Here is a 22,499-nt window from a genome sequence, read left to right as displayed (position 1 = left end):
GGGGGGGGGGGGGGGGGGAGGAAGATGCTTCCTCCTCTCTCTCTGCCTGCCTCTCTGCCTACTTGTGATCTCTGTCAAGTAAATAAATAATCTTAAAAAAAAAAGACTTATTAAAAAAAAGAAAGAAAGAAAGTGTGAGTTGTAACTTCCTCCAACAGTAACTTGGGGAAAGAAAAGGCAGGGTTGAAAAAAACTTGTCAGCCAGTATTGCTATTCTCATTTTTTTAGGGGTTGAAGCTCAGAGGGAGAGGAGAGACAAATTTTTAAGCAGGCTCCTAGCCTAGTATGGAGCCCAATACAGGGCTCTATCTCACAACCCTGAGATCATGACCTGAGCCAAAATCAAGAGTTGGATGCCTAACCAACTGAGCCACCAAGGTGCCCCTCTATCCTCATTTTTAATTTGCTCCTCTCACTTTAAGTTGGGGGGAAATGAATAAAGAATCTAAAATATATTCAGTTCAGTGGCTAATCCCTGAACTAAAAAACAAACAAACAAACAAACAAACAAAAAACGCAGGAACCTTAACATAATGACAGCACCTGTACTCCTAAGGACTAGTATTTTAAGCAGAATATATTTAAAAAGTAATATTGAATGGGTAAAAAAAAGGTGGGGGAGAGCTTATAATTCTTCCCCCAAGTCTTTAGGTACTAGATTTCTGAACATGTGTGACCATTCCCTTTTGTATTCCCTGTGCCATGCTATTTGAGTCAAAAATACAAAGCGGGGGGGGGGGCACCTGGGTGGCTCAGTGGGTTAAGCCTCTGCCTTCAGCTCAGGTCATGCTCTCAGAGTGCTGGGATCGAGCCCCACATCGGGCTCTCTGCTCAGCGGGGAGCCTGCTTCCTCCTCTCTCTCTGCCTGCCCCTCTGCCTACTTGTAATCTCTCTCTCTCATCAAATAAATAAATAAAATCTTTAAAAAAATACAAAAGGGGAGAAGCTATAAGTAATGTTTTCCTTCCAACAGAGGCCATTGTCATGGACATGGATCCCTTTCTTCACTGCGTGATCCCAAACTTCATCCAAAGCCAAAACTTCTTGGAAGGGCTTCAGAAGGAACTTTTGAACTTGGACTTCCACGAAAAGTATAACGATTTATATAAGTTCCAGCAGGTATTTATGTCCCTTTCACATTCACTCTTCCACCTCAGAAATGAGTTATCTACAGAATCATTCGTTACCTTTAGACTAGAGGTTTTAGATTGGGTTTGCCTTGGAAGGTTCTTGCCTTGACATTGCTAAAAGCATCCATTCTTTCACATAAGCTTACTGAATATTTTTTTTTTTTTAAGATTTTATTTATTTATTTGACAGAGAGAGATCACAAGTAGATGGAGAGGCAGGCAGAGAGAGAGAGAGAGGGAAACAGGCTCCCTGCTGAGCAGAGAGCCCGATGTGGGACTCGATCCCAGGACCCTGAGATCATGACCTGAGCCGAAGGCAGCGGCTTAACCCACTGAGCCACCCAGGCGCCCCAAGCTTACTGAATATTAACAGTGTGTTAGGTGCTATAATTATTGCATGGGAGCCTCTGACAGAAGGCTATCAGTTCCTGCCAGTTCCTGCCCTGTAAGGCTTCTAATTTAAACTAAGAGAGGTGCTAGTGATGGGGATGGATAGTCAGGAAATACAGTAAGCCAGTAAGTTAAGCACATTATAAACAAAGGGGATTAAGTACATTTTGGGGATTGGTATGCTGAAGAGAGTTGTATGTTGGAAAATAATACCCATTTACATTTTTGAGTTCATGCCTTTAGGTAGCTTTATATACTGTAGTACACTGTGCATCACAGTCTATGGGAAGTGAGATCTGTTCTTTTTTTGGTGGACAGTTTAATTTGGCAGGAAAGACCATATCAAAATCAAGGCCAGTTTTTCTACTCTCAGAATATAGGGCTCAGTCTGGTTGAAGAAATATAGGTCATTGGCTTCCCCAGTTTGAGGGTAATATATTTTTAGTACATGGTATAGATCACGCTTGGAAATCCTTCATAAAATCTCAAGGATATCAGCCCTTAAAAACCACAGAATAAAATAAAAATGAAAAAGATGAGGATTATTTTGTTTTCTTTGCATTTCTTTCTAAAGAGAAACCACTTGGTTTCTCTTTATCTGGGATAAGGGAGTAAATAACATGATTTCCCTCTCGTGCCTTAGTTCTTTTGCACTAGAGCTGATTGTGTCCTCCCATCCATCGATGTTTGGGCTTTAACACATATAATTGAATTAACCAAGTTAAATACACACTTGATATGACTCTTACTAGGTCAGGAAATCTGATGAAAGTTAAACTTTTATCCTAGTAAAGTAATATACATTAAAAGCCACAACTGTCTGCCTTTGTAATTATATCAACTTCAATAAGACTAGGTTATTCTTGTTGATTTAGGGCTGTATATGTCTCTGATTACTAAAATAGAGAAACCAACCTGGTTTTTACTTGATACAGTCTGGTAGATGAAAATACTTCTGATATCAGTGAGTGGCAAAATAATAAAAAGGGGCTTGGGTAATGAGGAGGGGGGTAAAAGATTACTTTAGATCATATGGATAGTTGGTAAAATTCTACTTTGCTGTTGGGACTGAACTTCTTCATCCCAAAACAGTAGATGTAAAACCTATTTTTAGTCTCCTATCCCTTCAAACTTTGCTTATATCTGCTTTTCTTTGCTTGTGTTATGAATTGCCTTAATAATGGGGTCTATGACATCTTACAACCTCGGGGCACCTGGGTGGCTCAGTGGGTTAAAGCCTCTGCCTTCGGCTCAGGTCATGGTCTCAGAGTCCTGGGGTTGAGCCCTACATCGGGCTCTCTGTTCAGTGGGGAGCCTGCTTCCCCCCGCCCTCTGCCTACTTGTAATCTCTCTCTCTCTCTCTGTCAAATAAATAAATAAAATATTTAAAAATAATAATAATAATAATAATAATAATAATGGGGTCTATGACATCTTACAACCTTCCCAAGCAAGTGTGTCAGCAAGAGTTTCCTGATATTCTGGGTATTTTAAAGCAAGTGTTATCAAGTGTGTGCTTTATGCCATGCTAAGTACTCATAACAGTCCTATGAAGGAAGTACCTTACTATTCCTGTTGTACAGATGAGGGGAATGCATTGGTTTTTTCCTTGTCTTCTGGATCATTCCTTGTGACATGTAAAAGAAAGCTCTTCCTAAGAAAAAAATGCTTTTGACCTGACTTTGCCCTTCACCTCATTCCTCTGCTCTTCTTAACAGTAGAATTCCATATAAGTTGTCTGTGCTTTCTCAAATACTACTCCCATTCTCTGTTAAGCCCACTTTACATCAGGCTTTTACCTACTACTCCACCGAAACTACACTTGTCAAGGTCACTCACAACTTCCACATTAGTAAATACAGGATTCATTTCACTTGACCTTCCAGCCTCATTTGAGCTACTATGTTACTCCTTTCTCTGGGAGACATTTTCTTTACTTTCAGTATACCATGTTCTCTCTGTCTTCCTTCTACCTGGTAAGCGCTTGGTTTCCTCTGGTAAGTCTTCCTTTTGTACCTGACTTCTTAATGATGGAGTACTTTAGGGCTTTGCCCTTGGGCCACTTCCAGGCAGATTTCCAGGGACTCCCAAAGCTTTGCCTCTATTCTTGGATATCTGTTAAGTGTCTCACACTTAAGCCCAAAACTAAACTCCTGTTCTTCTCCCCCTAAATCTTCTCCACCTGCAAAGTTATCCATCCAGTGAACGGCAACTCTATCTTTCCAAGTGGCCCAGGCTAAAAACTTTCTGTTCCTCTCTCACCTCATACCTAGTTTGTCAGGAAATTCTGCAGGTTCTCTCCACAAAACATATCTGGAAAAAAACACTTCTTTCCACTTGCACTACCAACAACCAGTCCAAAGCATCTTATCCTCTCATCAGAATTATTCTATTAGTTTATTAGCCAGTCTCACTGCTTCCATTCTTGCCCACTTATACAATCACAGCCATTGTGTTCTTTTCAAATAACAGTGGACCCAAGAGAATTGAAAATATGTGCACATAAAAACAAGTACACCAATGGCCATAGAAGATTATTCATAATATCTAAAAAAGTGGAAAGAACCCAAATGTCTATCACCTGATGAATGGACAGATGAGTGTGGTCTAGCCACACAATGGAATATTACTCAGCCAAGAATAAGAATGGCAGAGCAATGCTTCAGTGTCATGGAGGAGCCTTGGGAATGTATTAAGAGAAACTAGACATGCAAGGCCACGTGTTGTAGGATTCCACTTATATGTAATGTCCCGACTAGGCAAATCCATATAGAGAGTCAGAAAGTAGATTAGTGGTTGCCTGGACCTTAGGGGAGAAGACTATGTACAGCGATTGCCTAATGGCTCTAGGGTTTCCTTTTGGGGGTGGGGATGATAAATGTTCTGGAATCAGATGGTGGTGGTCCACACAACATCATGAGTATATTAAATCCACTGAATTAAGCACTCAGATGGCTAAAACAGTAAATTTTATCTCAATTTTTAAAAACATAAATGGAAATCTATTACTCCCTTGCTTAAAGCCTCCAAAGGTTCTTCATTTCTCTGACAGAAAGCCAAAATACTTAGAAGAGCTCTAAGGCGTCCCATTGCCTCTTGGGCCTCACCTCCTACTGCTGTCCCCCGCACTCTGTATGCTCCAGCCACAATCTCTTTGGATTTCTTCATGCTCAGGACCTTGAATCCTCTTTTTCTTTTTAATTAATTAATTTAATTTTTAGAGAGAGAGTGCTAGGGGGTGGGAGGAGCAGAGGGAGAGGAAGAGAGAATCTCAATTAGCTTCCGTGCTGAGCAGGTAGCCTGACGTGGGGCTTGATCTCACAACCCTGAGATCACAACCCTGACTGAAATCAAGAGTCAGACACTTAACTGACTGAGCCACCCAGGCGCTCCAGGACCTTGAATCCTCTTTGCCTAGATGTTCCCTTGGCATGTTTCCTAACCTTCTTCAGGGCTTGGCTTCACTCAGTGAAATCTAGCCTGGCCCACCATGTTTGTGCCTGTAGACCTTTTCCCAAACTTCAGCACGCCTAGTCCCTCATATCCTGCTGTTTTTCCCTGTGCCTTTGTCACCTTCTTTCTTACCAACCTTCAGCTTTTTATGTTTATTGTCTCCCTCAAAAAGAAAATAAACACTTCTGTCGATGACTATTTAAGTATTTGCATGAATAAGGTCCAGAGGGATTAAGTAACTTGCCCGGGTCACGGAGCTGCCACATGGAGGGGCCATAGTCAAACACAGGCAGCTTGTCGGTGTCCAGGCTCTTTACCACAATCCTCTACTACTACTAAGGATACGCACTGAACTGCTTTCTTGTGTGTTTCTAATATATAAAGGAAATACCTTTTTTTTTCCTTTTTCTATGATCAAGTCTGATGATTTGAAGAAGAGAAGGGAGCCTCACATCTGTGCTTTAAGGTAAAAAACTAATCATATTTCTTGGGTGTGGAAAATGTTACATCATGTAGCATTAGGTCATTATCCCATTTTGTAGAGGAGAAAACAGACTGAGAAATTACATAACTTTTTCAAGGCTTCCTAGATAAAAACCGAGGGAACTAAGCTACAAACTCAAGTCAATCTGATTCCAGCGCCCACCTTCTCAGTGATAAAATGTTCAGCTTTGTCAGCAATCAAGGAAATACTGCTGAAACCGTTTTTCACATGTTAGGTTGGCATATATTCAAAACAAAACCCCCCAGTGCTGACAGAAGTATAGATCCCTTTCTTAGGTGATGGTTTTGGAAAAATGTATCAAAACTCTTCAAATTATGCTTACCTTTTTATGGTGTCATTCCACTTATAAGAATTTACCCTGAGGGCGCCTGCGTGGCTCAGTGGATTAAGCCATTGCCTTCGGCTCGGGTCATGATCTCCGGGTCCTGGGATAGAGCCCCACATCGGCCTCTCTGCTCAGCAGGGAGCCTGCTTCCCTCTCTCTCTCTCTGCCTGCCTCTCTGTCTACCTGTGATTTCTCTCTGTCAAATAAATAAATAAAATCTTAAAAAAAAAAAAAAAAGGAATTTACCCTGAGAAAATAATTAAGGATGTGCTCAAAAAATTCCTCACAAGATTGCATGTCATAATATTTAGAATAGTAAAAAAAAAATTTTAAAGTTTTATTCGTTTTAGAGAAAGAGAGTGCACGCTCTAATGCTAGTTGGGAGAGGGGAAGGGAGAGGGGGAGAAAGAATCTTCCAAGTAGACTCCCTACTGAGTGTGGAGCCTGATGTAGGGCTTGATCTATCCCATGACCCTGAGATCATGACCTGAGCTAAAATCAAGAGGTGGACACAACCCAGTGAGCTACCCGGGTGCCCCCAAAAAGTGTCTCCCAGAGAAATACAAATTAAATGGCCACTCATTGAGATTTATATAGGTAATAATACAAGCATGAGCAGAAAACTCTACAACCATTGAATAGGACATGTGTGAATTTTAATACATGAGAATGGTTAATTTAAACCCGATTTCACCAATTCTAAGATACATTTTCTTTTTTCACATTTTAGCACTGCTGAGATCCAGTGTCTCAAAATTACTGTTGTGTCATATTTTAATTGGCAACATTTTTTTAAGTGATGGCAAAATAATGATTCTTCTTACAGAGAAAGCATATTAGAGTTGATGCAGTACACTTGTCAAGAGAAAAGATGGGAGCACATTGGTGGCTTAGTTGGTTAAGCGCCTGCCTTTGGCTCAGGTCATGATCCCAAGGTGCTGGGACTAAGCCCCACGTCAGGGTCTCTGCTCAGCAGAGAGCCTGCTTCTCCCTCTCCTTCTGTCTGCCACTTCTCCTGCTTGTGCTCTCTCTCTTTCTGTGTGTGTCCAGTAAATAAAACCCTTAAAAAAAAAAAAGACACTAAAACTGCGCACACAAAATGTGAATGATTTTTTTTTTAAGATTTTATTTATTTATTTGACAGGCAGAGACACAACGAGAGAGGGAATACAATGAGGGGGAATGGGAGAGAAGCAGGCTTTCCACTGAGCAGGGAGCCCATTGCAGGGCTCGATCCCAGGCTCAATCCCAGGACCCTGGGATCATGACCTGAGCCAAAGGCGGACACTTAATGACTGAGCCACCCAGATGCCCCAATGTGAATGATTTTTTAAAAAGAGATATATTTGGCTATCTGTGTACAAAAGAAAAGACAGAAGAATGGAATGTTTAAATCTGGCTTGTAGGATTTCAGATTTTTTTTTTTTTAACAGTTTCTTTTTGCTTATAGAGGGCTTCCCCCCGACCCCCCGGTTTTACTACAAGAAGCACGATGTTACTTTGTAATAACTGTTTTTCATTTATACAGAAGTCATTTTTTTTTCTCATTCTCTTTCATCCTCTGGGACATTTTGATATATGATGGAAGCCTGCACGGATTGTTATTTCTTCCCAATTCTGAAGTGTTGCTCGTGTGTGAATTGCATCTCTACTATTTCATATTTATTTTGACCTTTTGTTGTTCCAAAGAGAGATGATTGCACTAGAAGGCATTATCTCCTTAGTTCACAGCATGCCTCTGGTAAGCCTTTCCTGTAGGACTGAGGTTCCCTTCCCACACGAATGGATCCTGTGATCCATAGGATCACAGCCGGCTGGAGTGAGAGACGGGATTCCTTAGAAGAGAAAAGTGATGTTTATACTTCCCAGTTGGGCTCTGTGATTTCTCCTAAATTCAATTAACAAATGAGAATAATGACAGAAAATAATCCTGTCCTCGTGACACTTTCATAGAGTGACTAAAGGAGGAGCTTTTTATGGAATACATTTGAGGAAGCCAATGTTACCAGTAAAAGACGGATTAAAGCCTTCAATAATAGTTGCTTAAAGCATCAAGACTTTGCAGAAATGTTCGCCGCCCACATCTCAAGCCTGGTTCAGCATTTTGCTCTGCTGGCGCAATGGATATAGTCTGCAACTCTGTTTTTGAAGTTACATGGGCATTTCCAATTGGCCCAACCTCGCACAGTATTTTATAGAACTTTTTGGTTTGGTAATGTGTAGAATAGAAAAGAGACTTGGTATCAAAATCTTAGAAGATCAGCCTGGAGACTTGACATTTAATTATGAACAGCACAGTTGCATTTTCAGTTGTGTACATCTGGACTTAGATGGTCCAAAAAATATTGTCTGTGTGTGCAACATACGAACTGACATAAGTCCTTTCAAAATGTTCTCAACTCATCAAGATTCACATAATTTCAAAGTCGATTGGCTGAGTGAGTTATAAATGGGATTAAAGAGATTCCTCTACAGAGAGCCCTGTTAGCTGGTGAATGGAAATGTTTGGCATCTCTCACTGGTACCATGCTAGCATCAGAATTTCTATGAAAGGTTTTCTGATCCTACACAGTTAGCAAGGTACCCTCATTGCAACTTAAAGTTTTTAATCTGCAACAGTGTCACCCAAGTGGTCATTAAACAGTGGTGTAGTATTGAGTGCCACAAAATGTGTCTAAAACTCTCGGAAAGGAACATCAGTGTGCTGAATTATGATGGAGGGCAGAGTACTACCGTGATGGGGCATGCTATCAACTGAAGAGGAAGAAAGTAAAACGGAATAGCAGAGCAAAACTATATTACAAAGTAGATGGCTTTGTAGTTCTTTCTCTTTATTTCAGGTCAAGTCCTAAACTGTGCAAGTTGAAAGTAAAGAAGCTATGACAGCGTCCAGGAAAAAGTAGCTGTGGCCAAGATCCAAACGCTGTGGCTAACAAGTTACCTTTGTTGACATTTCTAGGAAAGTTCTGTTTGAAGATTTCCGGACTTGGCTTGCTGACATTTCCAAGATTGACCTGGAATCAACTATTGACATGTCCTGTGCTAAATATGAATTCTCTGGTAAGAAAGATAAAGGCCTTGATGTCTGGAGGACTTACAGGCTTTAGCTACATAGTATTGGCGAGATAGCATCAGTGTGCCAGAATCCTAGACTTGGACACACACCCCCCATAGCATTAGGACCTTCTTTTTTTTTTTTTTTTAAGATTTTATTTATTTATTTATTTATTTGACAGAGAGAGAGCGAGCGAGAGAGAGAACACAAGCAGGGGGAGTGAGAGAAGGGAGAGGGAGAAGCAGTCCTCCCGCTGAGCAGGGAGCCTGATGTGGGGCTCGATCCCAGGATCCTGGGATCATGACCCAAGCCAAAGGCAGACGCTTAACAACTGAGCCACCCAGGCACCCCGCATTAGGACCTTCTTAATAGATTTGACCTGGCTCGAATACCAAAACGCCTACCTTATAAGGCAGTAGTTCCCTTTGGTGGAAATATGATGAAAGCTGTTGACCACATTTTCAGAAAAATGCTGACAAGGCAGACACCAGCCAACTCGGTATAGAGCATTAGGAAACTCAGAGGCGATATTGTCAATGCCACGCTTGGGCTTCCTAGGGAGCAAATATCCCTCAGTGCCTCTTTCTTTTCTTTTTTTTTTTTTTTCCTTGTTCTTTTGAAGGTAAGAAAGGACTATATTTTTAAGGAAAAGATCTTCAAACAATATAGAAGGATACAGTATAAACCTTGACGGGCCCTGCACCTTCTTCTTGTCCCCCTTTCCCTTCAGAGGTTTCCATTGTCATCTGTTCCCTTTGTGAGCATAGAAATGTCTTTTTGAAAGCGTGTTTGCTTTTTCACCTGAAAGAGAAAGTGTTTTGATTTGTTTTACTAAGTAAACATTTTTTTAAAAATTTTATTTATTTATTTGACAGACAGAGATCACAAGTTGGCAGAGAAGCAGGCAGAGAGAGAGAAGGGGGGAAACAGGCTCCCCGCTAAGCAGAGAGCCCGATGCGGGGCTTGATTCCAGGACCCTGGGATCATGACCCGAGCCGATGGCAGAGGCTTTAACTCACTGAGCCACCCAGGCGCCCCTGTTTTACTAAGCGGAATTTTGATGTGGGTTTACTCTCATACCATATAGAGTCTAATGAGAGAAGTATACATTGGGAACCACTTTTTGAGGCTAAGTGATACACAGGACAAGTCCTGTCCTACATCCTTTTTAAAAAACTTTTTTCTTTCTAATTGAAAATCATTTCAAACTTACAGGAACGTGGCAAGCATTGTACAAATAGTTTTTTCCCATTTTACTTGAGAGTAGGTTGCCGGCCTGCTCCAGGCCCCCCATGTTCTTCAGTGATTCCTACAACAAGGACATTCTCCTAGATGATGGCAATAAACCATCAAAATCAGGAAATTAAGATCGATACATTATTCCCATCTAATCTGCAGGCTCCATTCAAGTTCCACTCTTTGGTCCTTGACTGCAAAAGGATCCTCTCCAGGCTTGCATAACTGTTGTGCCTGATTTGGTCTCCCTCAGTCTAGAACAGTTCTTCAGTCTTGCCTTGACTTTCATGATCTAAATGCTTCCAAAGGTTTACAGAGGACTCATTTTGTAAATCTGCCCTCAATTTGGATCTGTCTGATGCCTCCTCGTGATTAGATTCAAGCCTTGCATTTTGGGTAGAAATGTTACAGAATCATTTATGTGGGGTTTTTTTGCTGCATCTTATCAAGGGGTATATGGTTTCTACGTGTCATAGGCTAGTGATACTAACTTTGATTATTTAATTGAGGTGGTAACTGATGTCAGGTTTTCCTACTATAAACTTGTTCTTTTTCTTTCTGTAAGTGAATCAGAATTTTGTGGGAGATACTTAAGGATTATGTAAATATCCCATTTCTCCTCCTTTGATTCACTTATTTTAGCACCCTCTGGCATTTCTTGCAAAATTATTACTGTGCAGGTTGCCAAATGGTGATTTTTTTAAAATAAATCATTCCCTTTACATTTATTGGTTGTCATTCTGTAAAGGAAACCTTCCTCTCTTCCCATGTATTTATTCATATATTTATTTACATCAGTGTGGATTTATGGGTCACTATGTAATGGGCAATAATCAGTTGCTCTATCAAAGTGAGGCTCATCTTGTCCCTTATTTGATCAAGGGGAGCCCCTTTAAACTGATTTCTGTGTCCTTTTGATGGGTCCCCATCATTCATAATATATCTTACTTCCTAGCAGAACAAGATTTTCCGGGCTCGTCTTATGTGTCCCTTGCTCTAGACCCAGAGCTAGCCATTTTTCCAAAGAACCCTGATGGCTTTTAGAGACGAATGATGCTTAGAAATCAAGATCTGGCCTCTAAGTGTTTCTGTTGTTGGGGGGTGTCACCGCTCCCAGGCCTTTCAGTAGAGAAGAGGTAGCAAATACACAGATGTGCATATGCACACGTGCATTTACGTGTGTCAGTGTCTAGAAATATGTAGGGTCTAAGTAAATATCTACATGCATAGGAAACTCAATTCACATTGATTCCTACAGTTGCAGTTCAACACCATAGGATTATCCCGGATTTCTCCATTTCTGTATTTGTAATTTCCTTCGTCAGCAGTGAAAGCCATGGCTTCTGTCACCTTCAGGTTGTTTCTTTATCAAAACAATCCCTCATGTGTGAACGATCAGAGTTCACCATAACAAACCCTCCTTCTCCTGCCCTGCAGGGATGCCTCCCTTGCTCAGTCCCACCTGACAGCTTTTAGAAGCTTTAGCTCAAGAAATTAACAGAAACTGCTACCAAGAGATCTATATACAATGATGTTCATTTGTTCACTGAAACATTTTGCTTAATAGATGAGAAATGGAAACAACAAGTAGAAAATTAATTAAAGGAGAAAGAAGGTAATTCATAGTCCATATAATAGCATAACTATAGGCCATTAAAACCATGACAGGTGTGTGTAGTGATGAGAACAGACACTGGGCAGGCAATAAAAAGGCCACAAAACAACCACTGTAGGATACCCATTTTTTTTTAAAAAGCAAACATATGTAGGAAAAATACTGGAAGAACGTAAGAAAAATATTGATAGTGATTACCTCCGGGGTCTGTGCCTATGTGTGCTGTTCAGTGCTTTTAGAGTTCTCCATCTTCCCAGTTTTATGTCTCTGATTATAAAACAGGAGAAATAAGTGTCATTTTACAGCTGGAGGAGCTCACATTGCGGGTGGATATCAGATGGACCGATATCAAAATGCAGGATCGGCTGCTCCTTGTTGGCTCGGGGACATTAAAGCACGTGTTGCACTATTGCAGATGCCCTCCTCTGCCACGACGATGAGCTGGAAGGGCGCCGGATCGCCTTCATTCTTTACCTGGTTCCTCCCTGGGACAGGAGCTTGGGGGGCACCCTGGACCTGTACGATGTTGATGGTAAGACAAGCGCATGCGCGTCAGCACCAATAGCTACTTCTGAGCTCTTAACACACAGTGTGTGTCCTCCTCTGAGGAGGGCGAGCAGACACCAGCCCTGACAGCCGCCTTTCTACATTGGAGTCATTACTCCAGAGGTGGAGTCCATTATTAGCATGAGGACTAGTCATTCCCTACTCGTGAGTACTAACCTGGAAAGGGGGAACATGTGGAAAGCTGCCTGGGGCCATCAGTCTGCCAGGGCCAGTCTGTCTGACAGGAAGTCAGGGTTTCCTAATGACTGACACCAGATGTTGACTCTCGAAAACTTTCCAAACTTACCCTAGCCCTCAGCGATAACAGATGGCATAGCACGAACGGTGGTCAGCTAGCAGAACTGAGTGAAACAGACGGAAGGGGGTGGCGTTCTGCAATCTGCAGGGTACATCTAGTTACCCTTAGAAATCTGAGAATTGTTAAAGCGAAACAAGGTGGCCTGAAAGTGGTTGCTGATAAGGAAACCGCATTCGTGTTGTCTTCTCTCCTGGTGCAGAACACTTTCAGCCGAAGCAGATCGTCAAGTCTCTTATCCCTTCATGGAACACACTGGTTTTCTTTGAAGTGTCTCCAGTATCCTTTCACCAGGTAACAGTTATAAACCACAAATACACAGAGTACTAAGGATCATGCTCTTTAGTCCCCTGTTATCGAAATGTGACAGCTTCCTGTTGGACTTCCGTGGTCAGGTTGTGTGCACATCTGGCCTGACGGATCCGGAAGTGAGCACATCCAGGCTGGCAATCTTCACCCTCAGCGGGTATGTTCATGTGCTGCTGGCCTTGTCCTTTCAGGTGTCTGAAGTCCTATCTGAAGAAAAGTCGCGTTTGTCTATAAGTGGCTGGTTCCACGGTCCTTCACTGACCCGGCCTCCCAACTACTTTGAACCTCTCATACCCCGGAGCCCTCACATCCCACAAGATGTAAGGATAAATGCCTGTTGTCGGGATTCTTATCTTAGAAGCTTTACCATATGGTTTGTTTTCCTGGTAATGAAATTGGACTTTGAGTTTCTTTCGCTTTTCTTGGATAAACTTTTGATAGTGTCTTTTTCTCAGGCAGAGTTTTCCATCACTTTTATGTGTAACAAGGAGAAGATTATAAAGTGAGGCTTTGCATATATTTTACTAGCACGAAGTGATGTAAGAACAAAAGCAATAGGAATTGTTAATTCACGTTTTGCATCTGCTGCTTCTTTGTAAGCATGAAATTTTGTATGATTGGATCAACCCTACTTATCTGGACATGGATTACCAAGTTCAAATTCAAGAAGAGTTTGAAGAAAGGTCTGAAATTCTCCTAAAGGAGTTCCTTAAGGTAAGCCAGCATGTTCTGACCAGTGTATCTTGGGGATATCAGTAGCAGGCCCCAACAAAATCTTACTGTTATAACTTGTGCTTTTGTTTTTCTTGCTTCTTGGGTGGGTAAACAGACCTCACTAAAGGAGTTTTTGTTTAGTTCCTGGTTAGAATGTTTATATCATCTTGTTGATAAAATACACAAGTGATGCTAGTAGCTAACATTGATATCAGTTGTGTGCTTAGTGGGTTAAGAGTCTTTTGGGTATTCCCCAGTTTTCTGGAATCTTAATGGTACACACACACACACTTGAGTGTTCCCCAGTTTTCTGGAATCTTAATGGTACACACACACACACACACACACAGAGTTTTCTGGAATCTTAATGGTACACACACACACACACACACTTGGGTGTTCCCCAGTTTTCTGGAATCTTAATGGTACACACACACACACACACACACACACACACACTTGGGTGTTCCCCAGTTTTCTGGAATCTTAATGGTACACATGCACACACACACACACACACACACACGCATGCATGCATGCTTCGACACTGAGAGGGAGTTGTATGTAGCTTTCTTCCTATTCATTTGGTGAATATGGTTTCCTGTCAGTTTACTATTGCTTTTAGTGAAAGATAGATTATTAACTGAGAACACTTAATGAATGTTTGACAGTGATACATTGCACATTTCAGTGGAGAGGGAACTACATCAGGGGTCAGAAGACTTCATGTTCATGTCCTGGCTCTGTGGTTTTACTAACCTGAGCAAATCACTGAATCCCCCAGAGCTTATAGCTCTTCATCAGTTAAACTGGGGTAAGACATGCCTTGTCCATCTTGAAGAGTTGTTGTGAGGGCCAAAAGAGATCATAGACACTGTGGTGCCTCACAGTTGACTCTGGATCCCATGGAAGCACAGCCCCAAGAGCAGTTCCTCCATGAGAAAAGAGGTTGAGACACCCCCACATACTACCCCCATCTCCCTCCCTCTCCAAATTTTTTTTTTTTTTTTGAGACAGAGAGAGCAAGCACAGCAGGGGGAGCAGCAGGCTCCCCAAACAGGGAGCCCAATGCGGGGCTCAATCCCAGGACCCTGGGATCATGACCTGAGCAGAAGGCAGATGCTTAACAACTGACCCATCCAGGTGTCCCTCCCTCTCAGAATTTTAAAGCTGACATTAGCAAATTAAGGAGCTTGAGAAGTATTTATTATAGTAAATAAATTTGTTTGAACCTATTTTATTCAGCTTACCTAAACCAGGCTTTGGGATCCTCTTTTCTGTTTTATAGCTTATAGGACTGCTGTTTTTGGTTGTTTTTTTTTAAGATTTTATTTATTTATTTGACAGACAGAGATCACAAGTAGGCAGAGAGGCAGGCAGAGAGAGAGGGGGAAGCAGGCTCCCCGCCGAGTAGAGAGCCCGATGTGGGGCTCGATCTCAGGACTCCGGGATCATGACCCGAGCCGAAGGCAGAGGCTTAACCCACTGAGCCACCCAGGCTCCCAAAGACTGCTGTTTTAAGAACACTCCTTGGGAATCCACATTAAACAAGCACATAGAATGCCTCTTGTGGAGCAGATTTCAATAGATTAATCAGCTTTTTGCTCTACACGTGGCTTTCTCTATTTAGAAAGCTAATTATATAAAGGTGAGGCCTAACAATTCTAGTGTGACGACATTGACTGTTAAGCAGTTTCATTCTTTTTCCTCCCATCTTACGAATTGAAGAGACTGTATTATGACCTTCATTTTATAAATGCAGGAGTCTGAGAGGTTTAGTGATTTGACATGAGATACATAACCACTAAAGGAAATAGCCCAGATCGACACTCGGGTCCCTTGGCTAAAGCATACTTGGGATTTATCCAGTGGCTTTGTTCTGGCTGCACTGTAGCAGGCCTGGGGGACCATGGGCGAAAGGAATGAACATCCTTTGGACCTTTTAGGAATTCGCCAACATGACCCTACGGAGCGGCCCCACCCGCAAGGCCAGTGTGAGATCATAAAGAGACTCACTAACTGCTTCTTTCTTTGCTCATTTTCCAGCCTGAGAAATTTGCAGAGGTCTGCGAGGCTTTGGAGAAAGGAGATGTGAAATGGAGCAGCCGAGGTCCCCCTAACAAAAGGTAGAACTGAAACATTTGCCTTTGTGTTCAGCACCTGCCTGTTTGTCTGCAAGGTTCACTTCCAATAATGGGACATTTGCCAGCAATAGGACATTGGCCCTGGTGAGGTTTCATTCCCAGGGACATCCAGTAGCAGGCCCTGGTAGAACCTCACTGTTGTAACAACCTGTGCTTTAGCAGGCCGTGCCAGGACTTAGGGAGCAGGGTTCAAAACTAACAAGCAGCTTTTATCCCATGAGTAATTGTACAGGTGTGGCTTTGTTGACCAGCTTGGCCTCACTGCTTTCCAGGTTTTATGAGAAAGCCGAGGAGAGCAAGCTTCCCGACATTCTGAAGGACTGCATGGAATTATTCCGCTCCGAGGCTCTGTTCTTGCTGCTCTCCAACTTCACAGGCCTGAAACTCCACTTCCTGGCCCCTTCAGACGAAGATGAGGTGGAGAACCAAAAAGAGGGAGAAGGAGCCTCTGCCACCGATAACACTGAAGAAGGGACAAGCCATAGCTCCCCTGAGCCAGAGAACCATCGGACGGCCTTCCGCTACAACAGCCGGCAGAGCAAGGAACAGCAAGACACAGACTCAGAGGAAAACGAAGCAAAGCAAGGTAAGCCATTGATCTGAGTTGTCCTTATTTACCAAGAAGCATTCACTCTTCCATCATCGATTCATCCAGCAACTATTACTCGAGCATCTGTGATCTGCTGGGCCTGTTTTGGGAGCTGGAGGACGGAACAAACAAGGTCTCCGCTCTCCCAGAGTTGATGTTCTAGTGGGAGAGGATGGAGATTAAACATGTACGCCAACCACGAGAAAACGTAAGATAATGAAAGGGGTTTGCAGAAAATCTGAATAAGGATGTGTGCTGAGGAATGACCAAGTGGCCTCTTAGGTGACTGGGCAACCGGAGGAACCAGTCTCGGGAGCTGCCATCCAAGCTCAGACCTGAATACCAAAAAGGATCTGTGGGAAGAACATTCTAGGTAGGAGAAGCAGCTCAGACATTTTATTAGGCTAACAGTATACGAACAGTAGACAGAAATAGGACTGGCTTTGCCCCCAAACTACTCTAAGACATAAGAACATCAGAGGGGAAGGTGAACACAGCTTATTTCTGCCAAGGACCAGTAATAGCCTAAACTTGCTTATAAAAACTTGCTTGAATTTGGGCAGATAGGTAGAAGGAAATTATTAAAAGTACAGAAAGTCTAAGGGCACCTGGCTGGCTCAGACGGAAGAACGTGCAACCCTTGATCTCAGGGTCATGAATTTGAGCCCAACATTGGGTGTGGAGATTAGTTAAAAAAAAAAAAAAAAAAAAATAGGCTTAAAAAAAAAAAAGTAGAGGAAGTCTTTACAGACAAGATCAAACAGAGAAAATAGGAAATTTAAGAGGTAAGGCTTCTGTGGGAATTTTGGCACCTGTAGGTAAGCAGCTACCAACTGAGCATATACAGTTTGGCACCTACTAAATCAGATGAGAAAATCTGCCCGATTCCTCTCCTCTCCTCAGTGGTACTCTCCTTGCTTCCACTCTGACTTCTGGAGAAGACCCCTGCCCTGTTGCAGTTAGAAGAGCAAAGACAAGAGAGGTGGATGTCCACAGACACAAAGCCAACAGTGTGACACAAGAACCATGTAACACAAATTCTGTGGCCTCCCAGACTGACTGACCTGTCGCTTTGGTCACCACGGATTTAGAACAACCAGAGCCAGGTGGCTTTTTCTGTGCTAGTCACTACACAGGATAGCCTTTCTTTAAGATAAAGTTAGCTTTCCTTGATAATTGATACTGATATCTATACCTGGGCCCTAAAAGGAATCAGGTGAAGATCAGTGGGGCCTCACGGGCTTTTTTAAAAAGTATCCCTTGGGGCTCCTGGGTGGCTCATTTGGCTAAGCTCCTGCCTTTGGCTCAAGTCATGATCCCAGGGTCTTGGGATCAATCCTTGCATCAGGCTCCCTGCTCAGTGGGCAGCCTGCTTTTCCCTCTGCCCCTGCTTGTGCTCTCTCACTCTCTGTCAAATAAATAAAACCTTTAAAAAAAAAAAAAAAAAGAAAGAAAGAAAGAAAAAGTATCTATTAACCTCTATTCCTTTTTGGTTTCATTTTCATGGGAACCTGGAACTTGGAAAAAATCTGTTCAGGCAGGCTAAGGATGCTTTATTCTAATTACTGGGCCTCCACTGTATGCAAGGCCCCGGGCCAAAGCAGCTGGGAATACAGAGGTAAATGTAAAAAGTAGCTGTTTGTAAAGTTCATCATCTTAAAGAAAAGGGTGGGGACAAAGCCATAAAGGAGCAGACTTTTCCTATTTTATTAAAGTTAAGCTGGCATAAACTCAACTTTAGGATGTTAAATGTAACCCACCTGGTGCCAAAAAAGAACATAGCTGTAGGGTATACATAGAGGACACTGAGAAAGGCATTTAAACATCTCAATACCAAAAATCAATTAAACACAAAAGACTGTAATGCAGGAAATGAGAGATGAAAAAAGCTACAAGGCATTTAGAAAACAAATAGCAAAATGAACGAATCAAGCCCCTCTTTCCTAGTAATTACATTAAACGTAAATGACAGTCAAAAGACAGGGATTTGGCAGAATAGACAGGAACACAGGATTCAACTATCTGCTGCCTACAAGAGACTCACTTGAGATCCAGAGATGCAAATAGATTGAAAATAAAAGGATGGAGAAAGATGTTCCATACAAACAGTAACCAGAAGAGAGCAGGAGTGGCTCTACTAATATCAAACAAAATAGACTTTGTATTTATTTATTTATTTTTATTTTTTAAAGTAAAGCTCCACATCCGACATGGGGCTCGAACTCTTCATGGCCCTGAGATCAAGAGTTGCTTGCTGGGGCGCCTGGGTGCCTCAGTGTGTTAAAGCCTCTGCCTTTGGCTCAGGTCATGATCTCAGGGTCCTGGGATCGAGCCCCACATCAGGCTCTCTGCTCAGCGGGGAGCCTGCTTCCCCCGCCCCCTCTGCCTGCCTCTCTGCCTACTTGTGATCTCTCTCTCTCTGTCAAATAAATAAATAAAATCTTAAAAAAAAAAAAAAAAGAGTTGCATGCTGTCCCACCTGAGCCAGCCAGGCATCCAAACAAAATAGACCTTAACTCAGGAAAGAAGAGACAAAGAAGGATGTACTATATTTTTAAAAGTTCAGTACAGCAGGAAAATACAACAATTTACAAATCTTTATGTACTTGATGACAAACTGAAAATATATGAAGCAAAAACTGACAGAATTGGAGGGAGAAATGGGATAGTTCTCCAGTTGCAGCTGGGAGAAGTCAGCTCCTAAGAGGACTTAACCCAATAAACCAGCTACACGTAACAAGCATAACACAGAGCAATATACCCCCCAGCAGTGGCATATACATTCTCAAGTGAACATGGGACATTTTTTTTTTTTTTATAATTTTATTGAACATGGGACATTTTCTAGGAAAGACCATAAGTTAGGCCACAAATTTAGTCTCAGTAGATTTTAGAAGATAGGTATCAGTAGCGTATGTGACTCTTGATCTCTGGTTTTAAGTTCAAGCCCCACGTTGGGTGTAGCAATTACTTAAAAATAAAATCTTGGGGCACCTGGGTGGTTCAGTGGGTTAAAGCCTCTGCCTTCGCTCGGGTCATGATCCCAGGGTCTTGGGATCGAGCCCTGAGACGGGCTCTCTGCTCAGCAGGGAGCCTGCTTCCCTTTCTCTCTCTGCCTGCCTGTCTGCCTACCTGTGATCTTTGTCAGTCAAATAAATAAATAAAATCTTTAAATTAAAAAAAAATTAATATCATTATAAATAAATAAATAAATAAAAATAAAATCTTTAGGGACGCCTGGGTGGCTCAGTCGAGTGGCTGCCTTCATCTCAGGTCATGATCCCAGGGTCCAGGGATCGAGTCCTGCATCTGGCTTCTTGCTCAGCAGGGAGCCTGCTTCTCTCTCTGCCTCTGCCTGGCACTCTGCCTGCTGGTGCACTCGCTCTCTCTCGCTCTCTCTCTGACAAATAAAATGTAAAATATTAAAAAAAAAATCTTTAGGAAAATAAAAAATAAATAAATAAATAATTAAAGATAGATAGATCATACAAAGTAGCTTCTCTAACCACAACAGGATGCAGTTAAAAAGAAACGATCAAGCTTGATCTCCATGGAAAGACATGGAGGAACCTTAAGTACATATTGCTGAGTGAAAGCAGCTGGTCTGAAAAGGCTACTTCCTGTATGATTCCAACTCTATGACATTCTGGAAAAGGCAGAACTAAGGAGAGAGTAAAATCAGTGGTTGGAAGAGATTAGAAGGGAGGGAGGGATGAATTAGGTGGAGCACAGGGGTTTTTTAGGTCATTAAAACCAATTCTGTATGATACGGTGATGATGGACTCAACGTTACGCAGTGATCAAGACCCATAGAACGTACAGCACAAGGAGTGGACCCTAATGTCAACTATGGACTTTAATCAATAATAATGTATCAGTATTGGTTTGCCAGTTGTAACAAGTGAATCACACCAAGATAAAACATGAATAATAGGAGATGCCAGCAGGTGGTGAGGGGGAATCTATTTAAAATTATAAATTTATTCATGTTATAATTTTTATATTGGCAGCTAAATGTATATTCCATCTAAAATTTCTTGTAAAGAAAGAAATAGAATGTCAAGTCCCCCTGCCTGCCCTCCCCCCCAAACGGTACACAATACATTTCTGATAGTCACTGTCAGTAAGGCTGGTTTGGTGGAGCAGTAGGTCAGAGGGCTTATGGGAATGGTTTCCCTTTAGTACTGGGTCATTCCTACTTATTTTTTCCCTCCCAAACTAGCAGTTGTATCAAAGTTGCTTATTTTCTTAAGCAGGCTCCCCACCCAGCATGGAACCCAACACAGGGCTTGAACTCATGACCCTGAGATCGACACCTGAGCTGAGATCAAGAGTCGGACACTGAACTGACTGAGCCACCCAGGTGCCCCTGTATCAAAGTTATTTTAAGTTTTTTCTGGCCTTCTGTTGTTTCTTCTTAGACTCAAGTGTTCCTACATGCCAGGGGGAACTGAGGCGTTGGAAGACCGGTCACTACACTTTGATCCATGACAACAGCAAGACGGAATTTGCCCTGGACTTACTTCTCTACTGTGGCTGTGAAGGTAAGAGGCGGGAAGGACAGTAGTGAACTGTTCCCTTGAGAGGGGCAGTCCCCCGGTGACACCCTCCAGCCAACCAATTCAGAAGTGAGGTGCCTTGGCCAGGATCACAGATGACAGAAGCTCCCTGTTGGAGGGGATCTTGGGGGTCATGAACTTCAGTCTCCCAACCCAAAGGATTTATATCTGTGACTAAGGCATGGGGGGATGTGGACCAAACCATGATTTCCCTCCAAGTAACCCCCTTATCTACCTCGTCTATGTAATTGTCCTTCCAGGTGCATTTTATATTCAGTTCTTAGTTTTCAGTTCTTAGTGCGGATTGAATGGAAATTCAAGCTCTTAAGTCTTAGAGTTGGTTACTACTGAGCTCTCAGATCCCTGAGCTGTAAGCAGCATGGGATCAACGATGGAAGCAGAGGATGCATTCTTGGAGTCAGCTTTCTGAATGCCGTTTGTTTTCCCTTTGTAAGGCTGGGAGCCAGAATATGGTGGATTTACCTCCTACATTGCCAAAGGTGAAGATGAAGAGGTAAGTTGCTTCTGACAGCAGCCTGCCCTTTTTAGTTCTTGAGGAATCTTTCATTCTACAGAGATCCAATTTTTATGACCTTTAGCCAGTGTCTTTAGCCGGTAAACCCATGATGGTCTGCCTGGCAGTGGTTCTAATTTATAATAGAAAGTACTCAGCAAGGAATAAAGAAGCCAAAGGATAATCAGGAAGCATTTCTCCTACCCTACTGAGAAATTTCATGTAAGCTAAGAGTTACATAGTGCATTCCTATGTAATCTTTCAGTATAGTAAGAAATAAATGCACTGGGTATGATTTGGAATGGGGCTCGTTGGAAAATGCCTTGACAGCCAGAGGAATAGCTCCGCCTAGTAAAGGACCTTTTAAAAGATCCCCTATCGCCAGTCTAAGTACATGATGTGAAAACCATCTGTTCAGTGGTGAATCATTGAGGAAAAGAGTTGAGAAGTTCTGTGTTCTGATGTCATTGTATTTGCTTATTTCAGCTGCTAACAGTGAATCCAGAAAACAACTCTTTGGCACTGGTCTACAGAGACAGAGAGACTCTGAAATTTGTCAAGCATATTAACCACCGAAGCCTCGAACAAAAGAAAGACTTCCCCGATAGAACCGGTTTCTGGGACTTTTCATTTGTCTATTATGAATGACAGGGCTGGGCAGAGCTAGAGGAAAGAGACCCTTCTTCGGGACTGGGAGGCACGCAGGAGCCACAATGTGACCTGTGTGACGGTGTCCTTAAAATCTGTGGGTGGTAGGACTCATCATCACTGTCCTCAATCTAGACCTTGAGCTTGGAGCCAGATACCTCTCTCTTGATTAAAAAAAAGGCTTTGTCTTTTTTTTTTTTTTTAACATTCATTTTTCCTTTTCCACATGACCTTCTTTAGTGATTTTTTACAAGTTTTTGTGTGTGGTAAAATACACACGACACATAGTGTACCATTTTAACCATTTTTAAATGTACATACAGTTCAGTGACATTCACGACGTTCACATGGTTGTGCGCGCGTCACCACCATCCATCTCCAGAACCTTTCCATCTTCCCAGACAAGCTCTCTCCCCATGAAGAGTAGCACCCCCCTCACCTCGCTCCCCCG

General features: G+C 42.3%; 1 protein-coding gene across 1 annotated transcript in view; it reads left to right on the top strand.

Moving 5' to 3' along the window:
* OGFOD1 (2-oxoglutarate and iron dependent oxygenase domain containing 1) overlaps window positions 1–22,247 on the top strand; it is a 23,615-nt gene extending 1,368 nt beyond the window's left edge. Inside the window, exons 2-13 of the mRNA XM_032854436.1 lie at window positions 974–1,119; window positions 5,393–5,439; window positions 8,763–8,863; window positions 12,125–12,241; window positions 12,774–12,865; window positions 13,072–13,200; window positions 13,481–13,594; window positions 15,641–15,720; window positions 16,011–16,324; window positions 20,749–20,871; window positions 21,342–21,400; window positions 21,887–22,247. Coding sequence (XP_032710327.1) covers window positions 974–1,119; window positions 5,393–5,439; window positions 8,763–8,863; window positions 12,125–12,241; window positions 12,774–12,865; window positions 13,072–13,200; window positions 13,481–13,594; window positions 15,641–15,720; window positions 16,011–16,324; window positions 20,749–20,871; window positions 21,342–21,400; window positions 21,887–22,048 — 1,484 coding nt within the window. The 3' untranslated portion in view covers window positions 22,049–22,247. The remainder of the gene's footprint in view (window positions 1–973; window positions 1,120–5,392; window positions 5,440–8,762; window positions 8,864–12,124; window positions 12,242–12,773; window positions 12,866–13,071; window positions 13,201–13,480; window positions 13,595–15,640; window positions 15,721–16,010; window positions 16,325–20,748; window positions 20,872–21,341; window positions 21,401–21,886) is intronic.
* Window positions 22,248–22,499: the final 252 nt, after the last annotated feature.

The sequence above is a fragment of the Lontra canadensis genome, unplaced genomic scaffold (assembly GCF_010015895.1).
Source record: "Lontra canadensis isolate GAN:19392208 unplaced genomic scaffold, GSC_riverotter_1.0 scaffold8, whole genome shotgun sequence".
Lineage (NCBI taxonomy): Eukaryota > Metazoa > Chordata > Mammalia > Carnivora > Mustelidae > Lontra > Lontra canadensis.
This window is presented reverse-complemented; position numbering and strand designations above follow the sequence as displayed.